General features: G+C 35.4%; 1 protein-coding gene across 17 annotated transcripts in view; it reads right to left on the bottom strand.

Moving 5' to 3' along the window:
- Positions 1–515: 515 nt before the first annotated feature.
- Positions 516–18737, bottom strand: part of fnbp1b (formin binding protein 1b) — a gene marked incomplete at its 3' end in the record, with an annotated part of 75955 nt that continues 57733 nt past the window's right edge. For 4 of the 17 annotated variants that reach the window (XM_079847951.1, XM_079847941.1, XM_079847939.1 and 1 more), the window contains 6 exons: positions 9715–9824; positions 8568–8700; positions 8343–8476; positions 7401–7549; positions 6749–6907; positions 516–2788 (listed from right to left, as the gene is read on the bottom strand). In XM_079847951.1, coding sequence (XP_079704077.1) covers positions 2781–2788; positions 6749–6907; positions 7401–7549; positions 8343–8476; positions 8568–8700; positions 9715–9824 — 693 coding nt within the window. Of the gene's footprint in view, positions 2789–4899; positions 4936–6728; positions 6908–7400; positions 7553–8342; positions 8477–8567; positions 8701–9714; positions 9825–12729; positions 12766–13037; positions 13053–17749; positions 17837–18737 lie in introns of those variants that run through there. The other 13 variants (XM_079847954.1, XM_079847952.1, XM_079847953.1 and 10 more) reach the window with 10 other exon arrangements.

The following is an 18737-nucleotide window of genomic DNA, read 5'->3' as shown; positions in this document are numbered from 1 at the left end:
CCGAGGGCAAATGATTCTTATCACTGATAGGCCAAATAACAGCTGTGTGTGTAGATGCCATATGGTGATGGCCGGCACAATATAACAGTGCTGAAAGGATGAAAAGTTAAAGTTGTTTTGTTCTTAAAGAGAACCAGAGCACTTGAGACAGTGTGTATGTTCGGAAGACAGACGTAATGATGCTTTCCTCTTTAAGATGTTGTTCTCCGCAAACCTTTTCTCAATGATTACACATTTTCATATTTATAGGTTCATCAATAGCGAGTCAGTCAGTTATTAGGAGATGCTGCTCAATTCATTCAACATAAAATAACATAATTCATCAATAAGCGCTTTATTAAACATAATAAAAGCATTCAGCATTAAATAGCAGATTTGTGGCATGTGTGACTTGTCATTTCCATGATGCTGCCTGTAGACATGTAGATGTTTTGGGCTTCAAACCTACTTAAGAATAAAGAGAAAATTAAAAAATATCTAACACCTCTCCTGGACCCAATATGACTGTGAGAGAATTTAAAAATATATAAAAAGAAAAGTTAAAATTATTATGTGCCTCAAGGATGGTGAGTAGTCAGTGGAAGATGATGAAAAATATTATCTCTTCACAACGGACATTACAGAAAGAAAAACTCCCCTTCGTCAAACCACAGTGATTACATTAAAAAGAAAACAAAAAAAATCAGTTGAATTAAAAACCTTAAGCATGGAGACCATTCTTCAGGTTAAGACAACCATACAAATGCCAAACACAGATCACATGATGCATGTTAAATGTCTGGTTAACCTGTACATTTGGCTCAGAGTACATTTAAACCCTTACGTATATATATACCTTTTTTGCCAAGGTAACCCGAAACCGGCCAATGAGGTTGCCGTATTCTCGGCTGGGTTCTCCACAGGGTAAAACCATGAAGGCATGAACAAAACATCTGTCACAATATAAATACATACCCATATCAACAGGACATTAGCATATTCATGTGTGTAAATATAGCTCCTCCCCTGCCTGACCAAAAAAAAAAAAAAAGCTCACGCTCGAGCGTGACGATTGGACGGTAAAGCAGGAAGTCGTTAAATGAATGAAAATGTGTATCACTGAAGGGACGTTAGATAAAAATGAGTTAGAAAAGATGGCAGACAGACAGAGTATTAGTAATTGCACTGGAAGGGCGGAGACAGAGAAGGTGCCAGGGCAAGCAGACATGCTATTGGCCAGTGAAGCCCCGCCCCTGATGTGTGCCCTGCAGCTGTTATCTTTGGGAGGCGGAGTCAAAGCCTCTAAAGGGGTGTGGCCTGATAAAGGAGCCGGAATGAGTGACATCATGAAGAATTCTACTGCTGCGTTCCATTAAACTCGGCAAAAATTCTAGCTTGAAACTTGGAAAAGAGCAACAGAAGGGCACTTAAAGACATTTCACATCATACAAACAAAGCGGGACATGTGGTTAATGTTAAAGCACAAAAAATGCAAGAAGTTCCTACATTATAAGTTTCTAGCTATGGAAAACATGATAATGTTCATATTCATATACCTGTGAAACATGTGCTTGCTTCGCCATTTTGTTTCTTTATACACTACCGGACAAAAGTTTGGAAAAATTACGCGTTTTAAATATTTTTGAAAGAAGTCTTTTAAGCTGAGGCAGAATTTATTTGATAAAAAATACAGTAAAACAGTAATATCGTGAAATTTTCTTCACGTGATCCTTCAGGAATCATTCTAATATGCTGATTTACTGCTCAAGAAACATTTCTGATTATTATCAATGTAGAAAACAGTCAATATTTTGGTGTAAAACGTGATACACTACCATTCAGCAAGGACACATTAAATGAAATCAAAAGTGACAGTAAAAGACATTTGTATGTTTGCAAAAGATTTTTCTTTCTATTTATCTGAGAATCCTGAAGAAAATGCATTAGTTTCCACAAAAATATTAAGCAGCACAACTGTTTGCAACATTGATAATACTAAGTAATGTTTCTTGAGCAGCAAATCATCATATTATAATGATTTATGAAGGATCATGTGACTCTGAAGACTGGAGTAATGATGCTGAAAATTCAGCTTTGATCACAGGAATAAATTACATTTTAACATATGTAATAATAAATTGTAATAATATTTCACAATATTACTGTTTTTACTGTATTTTTAATCAAATAAATGCATCCTTGGTGAGCATAAGAGACTCAAAAACATTTAAAAATCTTAATAATTCCAAACTGTTAGTGTGCATCATCTTCCAAGCATCAAGATGTAGATGTCAAGTAGGAATACGGACAGAACGCAGCACTGATGTGGTACCGCAAATCCAGCTCCTTTTACAGACCACCTTCCCAGTTCAGGATAGGTCAGGGAATCGGAAGCAAGACCGTTTTTCAAGCTGTTAAAGACGAAAACACACACATACATACATACACTCATTCGCACCAGGCTGAAAGAAACGTTAGAGCCGTTCAGCAGCGATGAAGAGCCGTAAAGCAAAATGATATATGTAGATCATATTCACCTCATTATAAAAGAACAGACAGGTAATAAATCTAAATGTCATAATATTTCTCTGATTTGCTGTTAAAGTTCCTCTCTACAGCAGGAGAATTTAGGCTGAGAGGTCTCTATAGCCTCTTCCTCTCGCTTCTTTCACTGTTCCTCTCTTTATTTTGTGTCTGTCTCTCATCTGTCTCACTCTAGGGCGGCTCATGGAGGGTAGGCTGTAGTTTTCCTCACATGCGGCTGCTGTTTGCCCTGCACCACTGAGTCCTCCTTCCATACTTTACGAATCTGCAGTCATACAAACAAAACAAACATATGAAAAACAAAAGAAAAGACATGTTAGACTTGGTGAAGTGATGAATTCATGCCCCCTATGAATGGCTTTTCACGCTATAATTAAAGGGATAGTTCACCCAAAAACGAACATTTTGTCATCATTTGCTCACCCGCAATATTCTAAGATATTTTGAAGGATGTTGGTAACCAAACAGTTGCTGGTCCCCATTGACTTCAGTAGTTTTGAAAAAAATTCTATGAAAGTCAATGGGACCAGAAACTGTTTGGTTACCAACATCCTTCAAAATATCTTCTTTTGTGTTTAACAGAAGAAAGAAACTCATACAGATTTAAAACAACTTGAGGGTGAGTAAATTATGACAGAATTTTTCATTTTTGGGTGATCTAGCACTTTAACCCTGTGTTATATATTTTTAATTGTATGTCATTTTTATCCATGGGTTAAGCAGTATTTCATGCCAGTGTTATTGTAGTATTATTTATATACTATTATAGTGTATATTCATATTTTGAATTAGCTTTTATTTTTATGTTTTAAGTTAACATTTTTTAGTTAAAGTTTTAGTAATTGTTATGTGTTTTGTCATTTGTTTTGTCAAAAAAAAAAAATTTTTTAGCTTTAATTATTTTTATTTTTTTAGCTTTAGTCCTTTTAGTGCATCATCTTCATTTAGATGCCAAGGCAACATTTCAAATTTTCATTTATGTTCCTTAAGTTTAAGTTTTTCATCTGATATTTATATTTGAATTTATTACAGCTTTATTACTATTAACGAAAATGATTTGTAAAATGCCCCTATTATGCTTTTTCGAATATTATAGTTTCAGGGATCAAAGTGCAGATCAATGGGAGTTATTGTCTCCTAAAATAATGAATCAATACTCATTACTGTACTGTTCATCATTACAGTTCGTATAACTGTGTATCAACTGCTGAGGAAGATCCGGAGCTGAAGTTTAGATATGGTAATGGACGTTTCGTTTCTGACACGAGCTATAAGCGGTAGACCAATCACAACAGACTGAGCCATCTGACCAATCAGAGCAGAGTAGACCAATCACAACAGACTGGACCATCTGACCAATCACAACAGACTGGACCATCTGACCAATCAGAGCAGAGTAGACCAATCACAACAGACTGGACCATCTGACCAATCAGAGCAGAGTAGGCTCTCGGAAAGGAGGGGTTTAGAGAGACTAAATCTTTGAGAAATAAGGTGATGTGCAATGTATATTATGAGAAAGTGATGCACGTAAATATATTGTAGAAGATCTCCAAAACAAAATTAGGAAGTTATAAAATAGCATAATAGGGCCACTTTAATACTTTTAGTTCTAGTTTACAATGACAACAATGTTTCATGCTTGTAATTTTAAAATCAAATGTACGCAGTGATTAACCCAGGATAAACTAACAGTGTAAAACATGGAACAAGATAATCCAAGGTTAAAAATGGCCATGATTACACGAGTGAAAAGCCTATTTGAATGCACACCAAAAACACACACATAATGACATTTTATGTATATGCTTATATGAGCTGTACGATTACAAAATGGACTGAAAAATGACAATATAAACACATATGATTGTGTGTAGCCTGATTTATAATATGTATGAATTATTAATTATTAGTAATTCAATTTTCTTGGTTGAATTCAAGAACAAATGCAGCCTGAAACACTCAAACATGCATTTATGCAGAGAAAACATCACTCAAACAGGCAGGTTTGCAGAAACAGAGGACTCAGATGACGTTTAATATGTTTATATCAATAATTAGATCGGCATGTAGGTTATCTCTCAAGTTGGTTTGTTTGTTGTGTGTGTGCACGCCATTTTGCAGAAAACTATAACTTAAAGGCGGCGTAGAGTAAGTAGGTTCATGCTTGTTTAAACTGAAACAAAGGTCAGACTTCAACACTTCATTTGGAGGAAATCACACTCGTGCAATATTCAACTCCAACTGTTTCAAATGTCCAAGGTAGTCAAATGCAGTTTGAGGCATCTTAAAATGAAAGAGAAATTCAAGATCTCTTCATTCACACACACAAACACACACACACAGCTAATGCACTCATCTAGTACTCCGTCTCACCCTCAGAAAGATAAACCCTTGTCCAGGAAAACAGCTCTGTGAGGAAACATTCAGAAACGTTTCATGCGTCACATTTCACAGCTAAAATGGCAACTCAGCTCTCATTCAGGAATAAAGATGAGGAGCACCGGACATGATTGTGACATCATGACATATGATTGTGATTCTTGAATGAATATTGTGATTTTACTCATTTAAATGGTTGCATTGTGTTTTTCTGTAAACTTCTATATATCATAAGGGTTTTTTTCCAGGGTTATTTCTTCTTGTTATGAATATCTACATCAACTATACACTGTAAAAAAAAGATTTTTTGAATCTTAAAAATGATTGAAGTCTTACTAGTTTAAGATTATTGAAGTCTTACTTATTAAAAATGTTGGTTAATTAAATGTGTTACAGTACTTCTGAGTGAAAATTGTTTCTACACCAACTTATTTCAGTGGAGATTGAACACAGTGTGAACAAATAATAGAGCTAAAGATCCATAACGGCAGTCTCTATCTAACACGTATTAGCAAATGATGTGCTTTTCACAAATATATTCAAAGGCATGATGATGGTTTACTAAAGAAATTCTACTTATGCTACTTGTAAACTGTTTATTATTACTAGTGCTTGAGCTGATGTCAATGTATGATCATCTTGTTTGGGGGGAAACACCAGCATAAGGTCCGGTTCACACAGAACGAGTTTTTGCGTTTTTTTGCGAGAGAGAAAAGCAAGGTCTAGAGACTTTTTCTTTAAAAGTTGAACTTATTTTAACCCGAGTGCCATGTTTTTAAGAATGCCGTGTCATGTGTGAGACGCTGCAAAAGATGTGAGACGACAGTCTTGCATTGAAAAACAATGAAAAAGTAGAGCAGTGGAATGTAAAAATGTGTTCTGTGTGAACGGCCCCTGATTTGACGTTTTCCTCCAAGAGCTAGGCTGGATCTTAAGTTAATTTACAATTACTTTATGTATGAAAACAGTACAAAAACTTGCATGTATCTCCTCGTATATGTGTGTTGGATTTTACTGGAGCGATCTAACATGCACTGCTATTCAATACGACAAGATACTACCGCCATATGAAACTATGGTGGACTAATATCTAAAACCATCATGTGCTAAGACACATACAGTACTAGAGCTGCACGATTCTGGTTAAACTGAGAATCACGATTCTGAACAGACAACTAAACAAAATAACATGTAATTTACTAATTGATAATAATTGCTGCAGTCCACTTAAAATATTTAATTAATTTGAATGAATTATTTTAAAAAAATGATTCAATGACTCACTCATAAATACTGAACTTGTTTCATTACTGGATGAATCAGCACTTTTTAAATGAATCCCTTGAATGAATGATTCAATGACTCACTCATAAATACTTCACTTGTTTCATTACTGGATGAATCAGTGTTTTTGAACGAATCTCTTGAATGAATGATTCAATGACTGGAAGCGTAACAATGTAGTCAATACAATCGCTGAAGTGTCAAGTTACTTTCAAAAGGGGATTTGCTCTATTTTGATCGCTACTGCAGACATCAGTGTTTATATCCAAACTATAATCTTTTATCTTAGTACTTCTGAGATAATATGAATATTTGTAACACAGAAATATCGATACTCGTCGCAATCTTTTAACGATTAATCGTGCAGCTCTATACAGTACAATCATTTAGTCATTCAGTTTCAGAAAAAGGTCTGTCCGCATTAATAAAAACAGTCACATTCTTGGCTTGGAGAGAGAGTCAGAATCAAACACACATGTCTCCTTTAGGGTTCATAAACACAAACAGACTCATGAGCTCAAAGGACCTAAAGCTCTCGGTCATATGTAGGTTATGGCACCTTTGGCGTTGGAGTCCAGAAAGACCTCGACGTAGGATGTGGGGACGTAACCCTCCTCTTCCTCGTTTCTTCTAACACGTGTCCATCCGTCACCTTTGTCTTCCTCTATTACATACAAGAGCTCACCCTCTGTTACTGCGATGGTGCCTTCATTATGACCTACAGAGAAAAGGAGTCTTTTATTCAGCAAGGATATATTAAATTGATCAAAAGTGAGAGTAAAGACATCTACATTGTTTCCAAAGATTTCTGTTTCTTTTGAACTTTCTATTCATTAAAGAGCCTGAAAGAAATCACAGTTTCCACCAAAAGATGAAGCAGCACAACTGATTTCAACACGGATAATAATCAGAAATGTTTCTTGAGCAGCAAATCAGCATATTAGAATGATTTCTGAAGGATCATCTGACATTGAAGACTGGAAAAATCCAGCTTTGATCACAGGAATAAATTACTAGTAATAATACTAATAATATTTAACAGTATTACTTTTTTACAGTATTTTTCATCAAATTAACACCTTGATGCAAGTATCCATTTCACTTAGGAAGCTGCTTTTGTAGACAGCAGACAGCAAGGCAGTTCACAAGGTTTGAAGCGAAGCCCATATTTTTGCTATAAATGTTTGTTTAGGCATTTATGCATGAAATACCTTCGAACGGGTAGAGGGCTTTGCAGGTGCCGATGGTCGGTAGCATTTCTTCGTCTGGGTCATCAAATTCATCTCCGGACTCCGCTGTTTCCGGCTGGACTTTACTCTGGACCTCAGAACTCTGTTCCTCTGTATAACTGCCATCCGGACTGCTCCATCACACACACGCACACACACACACGTAGACAATAACTATAGCAACTGTTTTGAAAGTATGTGCATATATTTGCTTTATTTCACTCGTGAGGGACTAGTTTTTCAAAAAGTCCACAAGAATACTGTAAAACATCTTAAAACTAATATGTAAGGACTGGCGTCACTAGTTAACAAGGTTAACATCAAGGTAAGATTAAAATCTAAAAGTGTTAAAGTTGTCTGCAAAAGCTACATGCTAAGTCACAAGTTTCCGGCTGCTAGAAATCATTCTGTCCTCAGTGAAAATAAGTAAAGCTTTATTTATATAGCACAAAAAGAGTTTACAATGTGCTATATGAACATCACCTCATGCTATTATACATTTGATCATTTTTCTTGCATGTATATATTTCAATCTCATTCACTTTTAATGCTACACAAAAGAAGATATTTTGAGAAATGTTTGCAACCAAACAGTTGTGGGGCACCAATGACTTTCATAGTATGGAAAACAAATGGAAGTCAATGGGTTTCATCAACTGTTTGGTTACCGACATTCCTCAAAATATCTTCTTTTGTGTGCAGCAGAAGAAAGAAATTCATAAAGTTTTGGAACAACTTGAGGGTGAGTAAATTATGACAGAAATTACATTTTTGGGTGATATATCCCTTTAAGTTAAATACTAAGCAATAATCAGGACATTTAATGGATTTATAAAAACAATGAAATTCCATTGTGGGCGGAGCTAAGGTAGTCCTCAAAAGTTCAGGCACACAATGTGTGTGTATGTGTGTGTGAGTGTGTACCTCTCTCTATCCTGTGCGCAGTTGTTGTTGTTGGTGGTGGGTGGCGTGCTGTTTTGGGTCTCGTACAGGACACTTGTCCGCCGTGGAGGGTCACTCTTCACCGGCATCCTTCCTTCGACCTCCGCTAACCAGCCCTAGAGCACACACACTCATTTCCACTGAACTGAACTACTCATCCAGGCTTGTGCTATATATATATATTTCAAGATGTTCATTTACACGCACCTCAAATTTCTGTGCCTCCGCTTGCAGTTTCTCAATGTTGTTGGCGATCTCTCCTAACCGAGGCTCCACGCTGTTGGGATCCCCCATCTGTGGGTTCTTTACATACACTTCCTTCATTTTAGTCAAAGCATCTCTGCCAAGAAAAAATACACATAAATACACGTTTTCAGAATAAATCACATCAAACTCTGGCCTAGTCAAAATATACCAAAATGAATATGTAAAGCATTTCGATAATTAGGAATCAAATAAAAATAAGACTTGATCTTCTTGAGTCTTATTGAATATTGCTTATTGTCTTTATTAAAACTCATTTCATATCGTATTGAGTAATGCTGTGCCGCTGAAAAATTAAAGAGGGTTAAAGAGGGAGTTATAGGGGCTTTAAAAGCCCAAAATATTTGATTTAAATAGAATTTTGTTGTCCTAAAGATAGATTTTATTCTCTTAGTAATCATAATGCAATTGGAAACCATGTGTTCTCAAAAAAAAATTGATTTTTTTTTTGGATTCCTTTAGGATTTTTTTTTTTTTTGGAGTAAACATTAACATTATACATGCACTTTTGTTCAAATGAAAATATTATACAATTATGCATACAATGAAATTTAAAAAAGTAAAAAAAAACTAACTAAATAAATAAAAGTGCTGGGAATAAAACTGGGTATGAAAATATAAAACAAATGATAACACTTTACAAAAATGTTCCATTTGTTAACATTAGTTAAAGATATTAGTTAACATGAACTACCAAAATAATTCTAAAGCACTTAATAATCTTAGTTAATGTTAATTTCAGCATTTACTAATACATTATTAAAATCAAAAGATGCATATCTTCATATTATTTAATGGACCTGAGCTAACATGAACTAACAATGAACATTATGTATTTTATTAACTAACATTAACAAAGATTAATAAATACTGTAATAAATGTATTATTCATTTTTAGTTAATGTTACCTAATGGATTAACTAACATCAACTAATGGAAACTTCTTGTAAAGTGTTACCAAATAGATACTTTGTAAGGCTCAAAAAGTCTTTATAGCCTTCTTATTCAAAGAGTCTTTAAACACTGTCAATGTGTCCTTCAGGATTATTTTTATTTGTGTTTCTGTTATTTGTGTGTTTTGTCTGTATACCTCTGGTCCATCTCTTTCTGTATGTCTTTATTGATGTCGTCGATCTTCGCCTGAAGCTTCTTCCTTCTCTGCTCTGGAGGAAGATGACTGAAGTCCTCCGGATTCGAACCCTGAGAGGAGACAGAGAGTGAGACAAACAATGAGTATTTGCACCTTAAAAAACCAACACTGTCCTGCTAGAATCTACAAATACATAAATAAAACTATGCATAGCCAATAGGGAGGGTAAAACCAGGCCACATCCAAACACATCAACTGAATATTACGTATTCTTCTGTTCCTGTCATCTGGTTGGCTAGCTTACTTTGGAAATGAGCCAATCAGCTTTCAAATCAGGTGTTTATCAAAGGCAAACCAGATGAGCTAATTAAATCTAAGATCAATGATTGACAGAACCTATTCAGTCCAATGCCAACAACAACATTGATTAAACGGTTCTCATAAAATAAACTGTTATCTTGCTCGCTCATCTTTGAAACCTGATTCTGGTTGATCTGAGAAATGTGGTTTGCATCTGTCCTTATGTGCCCTCTCTCTCACTCTCTCTAACATCCTCTTCCTGTCTACATTAATGTATCGATTCTCTGAACACTCAAGTCGTGTTTTTTTCCACATTAGTTCTCTCTGACAGGCAGTATTCGCCATGCTGATCTTAATCACATGGTGGTGCTAAAGAGCCGTGAGTTAGGGGACATTAAAGACTCTGCAAGACGTATTCTAGCCTAAAATTGGACCTGATTTATTCACAGCGTTTCTCTCATTTGATCTTGGCTGTATCTTTTCCTCTAATCGCACCCACTGTTCAATGCAAATGTCTAACTAAAAGGTCAAAGGTCACAAGGCAGGCACAGCGACCTTACCCCTTCTTCCACGCCACCGTACTGTCATGCAAACAACAAACATCCAGATTTTACTGGGCATGCATTGCATTATCACTCAAAAATACAGTTCAATAAACCCACAAACTCACCCCAGGCAAACTTGAAATATATAGTCAAGATCTACACAAACACAACACACATGCTACACTCACTTTTGTACTCACCCTCTTCAAAACAAAGACAAATTGTTAAAATAAAATGTTAATTGTGTAACATTTGATTATTTAAAAAAAATATATATATTTACAAAAATTTGATCTAAAAATCTCAGAAATCAACCGAACCATTTTAGAAAGAAATTATATGGATCAATATACACATATCTATAACATAGCATTAAAAACAAACATTACCTGTGGTATAATATTCAACTGTAAATCATACTACAGCATCAGTGATTAGGGCGATTCAATCACATGTAAAATTCTTTGGGCGGGGCTAAAGTAGTAAGACGCTCTGTGATTGGTTACGATTTTTTATATATTCTAATCACTGATAATTATTATAATAATTGAAATAATTGACACATAATGGTATTTCTGTCATTATTTTTTCACCCTCATGTCATTTAAAGATTGTTTGACTTCATTTCTTCAGTGAAACACAAAGGAAGATATTTGGAAAAATGTGTACGCTGCTCTTTTCCATACAAGGAAAGTGAAAGTAAGCATCTCCTTTTGTGTTCCAAGGAAAAAAATAAAGTCAAACAGGATGACAGGGTAAGCAAGTGAAGACTGAATATTTATTTGGCATATGAACTATCCCTTTAACTTACACTATAAGTTCTTAACTGATGAAACAGAATCTCTAATACCGGGTTCAGAGTACATGATCTCAGCCCAACTTCAGCACGATCCATTTGACATGGGGTGCCGTGCTGATTCGTAAATGACAATGGCCGCCGGGACACAAGAATAGATCGGTTTATCTCGTATAGTGTGTCGTAGTGGACGACGACCGACGCCACGTCATTGACACTTCATGACGTCCCAAAAGAAAGACTAGCATGTTCAATTTTTTGGCAGGGCATTCATTCAGTCACATCTGTGACATTGACCTAAAGAAGCACAGAAGCTCTTCCTTACACAGCTTGCTTTCAAACATGGTGAAACCAAAGAGAGAGACGATGGCATTAGTATTACTCCTGCCTTTATGATATTTCCTCAAGGGACTATCATGACAGAGTAAATAAAAGATCAATGTGGCGATAGCGGAGGCTCTTCAGCAATTCGGTGAGTACTGGAATTAGCATTTAGCTAGCAGATCATTCATTATTCTCCTTCGTTATAGAGCGGGCGTAGCTAAAGCTTTTTTTGACTCTCTGATTGGTGTAATCTTCTGTGCAGCATCATGGGTAATGTAGTTTTTCACCAGGAATTCCACTCATAAACACGATTATTTTAAAAATAAGCTGAAAAAATGAAGACTGACGAATACTATCGATTAACAACCTCGTAGCTCACAGCAGGACTGTCTTTAAAGGTTTATAAGTTATCATTCAAAGTCAATTTCTGGTAGCACTTTATTTTACAATAATTATTTTAGCAATAATTGTGTAATAACTAAGTACTAACCCTGAACCTACCCCTAAACCTTACCTTAACCTATGTAGTTACCTTATATTACTCAGTACTTTGTGTAAGTACACGCAAGTGCACGTACTGTAAAATAAAGTGCAACCCTATTTCCGTATGGAGAAAATTTATTTTTACGAGTTTTTACTTCGGGACCCGACTGTACAGTAGCTCTCTATTAATTGTTTGTTTACGCTCTTGTTTACGGAAGTCAGTCAGTCTCAATGACATCACGCATGTCGTTAAAGGCGGCAAGCGATGACTGGTCGGGAAGTAACGTGTAGTCTGACGTGTTTCTTGTCCACGACACAACAAGAATTTAGGAGTCAAAATCGCATAATCTGACACAGTGAGTGACTATTGTAACCGACAAAAATATTGTGTAGTCTGAACCTGGCATAAGATACATTCAAAATGATCACACTTCAGCACATCTGGTTAGGGATCAAAATTAATCAAGCTGTTCGAAATACATAAAGACCAAATCAGGGAAAACTGAACAGATAAACAAACACAAGGACAAAAAAAAAACAAAAAAAAAACAACAGGTTTCAGATCACCTCAATAAGGTTCCGCACGTGGGCATTGAGTGAGAGCTACACAGAGGGACAGTCACCACGGCAACAAGACAAAACAAAACAAAGACAGACAGCAACAAAAAAAAGATAAATGAGACAACAACATGGTTTTGAACTTAAATACACACAAAGGTAAAATTATACAAAAAAGACCAAACGTTTCGTTAAGCAAAATATTGATACGGGTTGAACACAAAGGAACAAAGTGATGTTAAAGGACCATGTGTTACTACAGCGACGGACATGCTACGGTCATGCCGCTACGAATATGCTACTGAGGTCATGCTTACCAGCTTTAGAGAGAGCTTCTCATGGGCGAAAAGAGAGAGCGATCGAGGGAAAGAACCGAGAGAAGAGAGAAAACATCAGAGGGAGAAACATCAGACCGCTGTACACGTCATACACACACATGCAGGTGTGTTCATGTGTTATGATGATGTCACCGGTGAAGCTCACTACATCACCTCACACAATGCACACATGGCAGGCCGGCAGTATTTTATGTTCTGTCATGAGACAGATATTCGCTGGCAGAGCCACGTGAAATTTAGCTGAAAGCCTCACTTTGGCACATGAACGAGGAAAAATATCACATTAGAGGAAGTACAAGCCTTCTAAATACATTCGGTCACTTAGGCCATGTGTCCACTAAAGCGTGAAGAAGCGCTGAGTGTCTATTTATAGTTTTCTCTGGTCGTCGAGAGTTGAAAAATGTTCAACTCAGGGTAAAACGCAGAGCTCATCACTGTCACTTTTGAACCAATTATTCAATCACAGTGGAGAAGGGGCGGGACAAATATCACCCTGACCAACCGCCACATCTTGATTGTATCGACGACATGACAACAACATGCGCAGCAACGGAACGTGTCGACATTTTTATATTTAGAAAGAAACTATCTGCAAAATCAGACACTAGTAACCAGGGCCTAAAACAAACTTTTTGCCTTTGTGACTTTTTGCCTTTGTGACTTTAAATAATTTTACTGGCCACTAAACAGTTTTTTGCAAAACCAGCCAGTTATGACACCAACATTTTAGATACCAGTAAAAATTAACAATTCTCTATTCCAATTTCAATAACACAGCTAAAACTACTAGCCTAACTAATATAAATTTAAAGGGACTGTGTGTAACTTTTTAGGTATTTTATTATCTAAAATCAATATTTTTATTAATAAATATGCCCTCAATGATGTACAAATACCTATGCCAATGATCAGACTAATCCTCGTAAACGAAGAATTTATTATCTTTATATACATGGGACGGGTAAGTCCACGGAGGCTTCCATGTAGTTCCGCCATCTTGAAAAACTATAATAGCAGAGAGGGACAAAAAGTACTTGGCCAACGCGTTTCCACAACGCGTTTCGTTCAGAGCCAGCGTCACGTGACTGAAGCCAGCAGAAGCGGAGGAGAAGAGCAGAGAGAGGCGCTTGTCACTGCCGCGGCAAGTTTAAAAGGCTGCACTGCACGGTTATTTATACACCGTTCATTCATACATACATATGAGTCACAGGATAAGGAGTCCTCGTCGTCGAAAAAGTCCAAAATAGACCGTAAAAGGAAACGTGACAAGAAGGGTTACAAAAACAAGGGTTAATGTCGGGATAGCTAATGCAGGAGAAAGCTTTCAAAAGAGATGCTGAAGTTGCCTGCTTTCTTCTCGACAGGTAAGTCAATGTTACGTTCTTAATTACAAGCTTTTTTTTCATTGCTTGGTTGTATACTTTATTATATAGACAGAAGAACATTTATAGTAAAAGTTAAACAGGCTCTTTGATGAATAGCAGCTATTGAGTAAAGTAACATTAGAGAAGTTTTTTATTATATAGACAGAAAAAAAACTATATAAGTTTTTTATTATATTGAGAAGTACTTTATTATATAGACAGAAGAACATTTATAGTAAAAGTTAAACAGGCTCTTTGATGAATAGCAGCTATTGAGTAAAGTAACATTAGAGAAGTTTTTTATTATATAGACAGAAAAAAAACTATATAAGTTTTTTATTATATTGAGAAGTACTTTATTATATAGACAGAAGAACATTTATAGTAAAAGTTAAACAGGCTCTTTGATGAATAGCAGCTATTGAGTAAAGTAACATTAGAGAAGTTTTTTATTATATAGACAGAAAAAAAACTATATAAGTTTTTTATTATATTGAGAAGTACTTTATTATATAGACAGAAGAACATTTATAGTAAAAGTTAAACAGGCTCTTTGATGAATAGCAGCTATTGAGTAAAGTAACATTAGAGAAAGGCTGATGATGATGATATCTAACAATGCACATACTTCAAAAAATATAACGAGTAAAGAAGGCTTTATTACTACCTTATTTAATGTTTTTCACAGTCAGTAATTCATAATGTAACATTCTTTTTTCGTTGTTTCAAGTTTCAGTTTGTTTTAAATAACATAACAAACCTGTTCACCTGAAGAAAAACTCGAAGTGCTATTATAAGACATCCTGTCATAGCTTTTTGGTACATAACGGCTACCGTAGATGCAACGCGCATTTGAAAAAGTGAGGCGCTGGAGAGCATTATTCGTTTGAATGCAAAATATAATTTCACCACTAGATGGGAGAAATTCCTACTTACAGTCCCTTTAAAGCATTATTAAAGACAAATACAGTCGTTTTTAGGTAGAGACACTGAATAAAGTAATCAAATGTAAAATATCACTGGATAGAATAATCCTTATTAAGTTTTCAAAAGTTATTCCGTCAAGAGCAGTGAGTGATGTTTTCTTTGCCATTTTTTGTTTGATTAACATTAAAAATGCAGACAGCAGCAGGAATATTAGGCTGCTGTCACTTTAAGACCTAATGCACAGGCCCAGTATACTGATACACATGCGTTGTCTTTCTCAACTGTTTACGTTCACTCAAGCCATAACCGACTGTGTTTACTAGGATACTCATCGAAACGGACAATTTTTGACATTATTTTGTGTGAATATGTCCGTTCAAGCTCAAAAAGACGTGAAACAGAGCTCATTTCAGTATTTGCGTCATGTCTGGCTAAAAACACTTTAGTGGACACATGACTTTAGCGAGGGAGTTTCAATTTGGTTTAAAACCTTTCAAATATTCCAGAATGTTCTAAATATTTGTTTAAATGCACAGAGGAGGTTACGTTTATCATTACAATTTTTAGCAATATTGTACAACAATGATGCAACAAAGTTCAAAACATCATTTCGTATTTGTATTGTATTCGAGAGAAACTGATATGCAATGTGAAGAAAAAAAAAAATAGGATGCAATTTGATTATATTCCATCAGGAATTGATTGGCATTTTCTTCTGATGCAGTGAACTTCAGCAGGAACCAATGAACCAATTATTACACAGAATGTTATAGGGTCACATGAGGATGACATCATCAGTCTAACGCAATAGTCAGCCAACAAACAGAACACGACAGGGATGAGTGTACAAGAGAGAAGACAGAGGAAAGAGAAAAGAAACAAAAATGAAAATATATACAATAGATAGGCTCGTTTTTGAGACGGCCAGCACAACAGAGAGGATTCTGGGTAATTGTACCCGAGTAGAGATCTCAAATCAAAACTACTTATGAAGAAAAGGTAAAAGTGTGGTAAAATGTGAAGTAAAAGTATAGTTTCAACCGTGTAATATGTGAATAAGTGGGTGAACACCTGAGATTACTAAATGATTAATCATAAGAAAATACCAGGCATAAAAACATAACATAAATTGAGCATGTATGTAAATAACTCTGCAAATAAAATAAAATATTAAAATATAATAAATAAATACATTTATCTTTAAAAATCAACTATGATTTGATATATATATATATAATTCATTCATTTATTTATTTTGTGCACCTTAGTGTGCTGATTATGCAAATATATTATATTATTAGCCTACTCTAATTTTAATGAAGCAGTGAGGGCAACACTCTCTAATTTTAAGAAACCTTTCTGTGAAGCTTCATAAGACTTGGGACATCATATTTCAGGGTGCTCAAACTATGGAGCTATTGTCTGAAGTTTGGACAAATGTAGTTTGACAAACGCATAAACGCACTGACAGGACGTACGATTCAACATGTTTAAACACTTCTCAAAACAAGATGTAAAATTCAACGTGTTTGTAACGGACATAGATAGCAAATACAGACGAGATTGTTTGTGTGAACGTGATGCACAACATCCAATATATCAAAGCAGCGAAATGACACCAAAAGGGGTGAATTCTGAATGTATCGTGTGTGTGATAAAGTGTTACGAGCACCGGAAGGGTCAAAGTTGATCATGAATGCGCTAGGCTAGCATTCAGAAGTCGCACTCGTGACACTTCGAGAATTAACCCCTCCCACACAAGCTGATTTGCTGCCAGAGCACAGGGGGCGGAGCCAGGCTGCTGGGGTTGCACATGGGAGGCGGGGTCAGAAGCCAGAAGAGCCAATGAGAGAGTCATTTGATGATGATGTAACTTTTTTCAATTACAGATGCATTTTAATATTGAATATCAGACATTAACCTCATTCAAGGGATGAATTCAAAGAGATATAGATTAATGAAGAATAAATGTTATGTTACTGAACAATATCAATTCATTGATGTTGATTCATTAATTCATAAACTCATCCATTTAAACAAAACAAAAAACACTAAATGAGGTTAAGTCTGTTAACTGTATCTATATCTCATCATTCAAGCGCACACACACCACTTAATACCATAGACATCTATTGTTTTAAAATAAAGATAATAATTATCATACACTGACCCAAAGCCTAATAGAACATTTTAATAAAAATACAAATTATAAATAAATATTTAATATAAAATAATGCAAATTATATATACTTATACAAAATATTTATTTAGCTTTCAAAATAAAGATGACCCCCAAAAAGAGGTTGTCGTCATATTTAGCTAATTTCTTTTGGATAAATTTGTATATCTACTGTATCTAAATAAACCCACACACACTCTTGCCTCCTCTCACACACTTACGACATATTGCCTGGCCTCGAAAGCATACGTAGGCCGACCGAGAGTCCTCTTCATGATTTCTTTATTATAATAGAGAGACTGGGCAGACTGCAGCAAAGAATAAACCCTAATTAAACACACACTCGCACGAAACTATACAAACAGACACACACACACACACACTCGAACACACCCCGTGACTCAAACATACACACAAAATAAACATTTGAACACAAGGACAAATTTTTTGCTTCACAAACCAGCAAACACACACACAGACACACCTAACTGACTATCAGGCACCAAAACACACTCACAGACACACTGACATTATTCTTCACTGATTATTATGGTCTTACATCATAAATAGTGTATGTAGTGTACTCACATACTTGGGTCACATACTTGACCCGAGTATGTGACATGTTCTAGCGTAGACAGCAAAAAACAAACATATTGTTCATTAAAACAAATCCAACTTCTTCAATAATAATGCTCTAATACTAACCTGTTCAAAAGTTTGGGATTGGTAAGATTTTTTAAGAGTTTTATTCTTTTATTCATGTTATTCTCAACATGGCTGCATTTATTTGATAAAAAATACAGTAAAAACAGGAATATTGTGAAATATCTATCTGAATATATGTTAAAATGTAATTTACTCCTGTGATCAAAGCTGAATTTTCAGCATAATTACTCCAGTCTTCAGTGTCACATGATCCTTCAGAAATCATTCTGATTTGCTGCTCAAGAAACATTTCTGATTATTATCAATGTTGAAAACTGTTGTGCTGCACAATATTTTTGTGGAAACCATGATACATTTTTCAGGATTCTTTGATGGAAAGAAGTTTAAATAGTTCAAAAGAACAGCATTTATTTTAAGTAGAAATTTGTGAGGTTATAAATGTCTTTACTGTCACCCTTGATCAATTTAATGCATCCTTGGTGAATAAAAGTATTAATTTCTTTAAAAATCGTACAATCCCCAAACTTTTGAACGGTAGTG

This window comes from Squalius cephalus (genome assembly GCF_949319135.1).
Source record: "Squalius cephalus genome assembly, chromosome: 17".
Taxonomy (NCBI): domain Eukaryota; kingdom Metazoa; phylum Chordata; class Actinopteri; order Cypriniformes; family Leuciscidae; genus Squalius; species Squalius cephalus.
The sequence above is the reverse complement of the archived record's forward strand: the minus strand, read 5'-3'. Positions and strand labels throughout refer to the sequence as shown.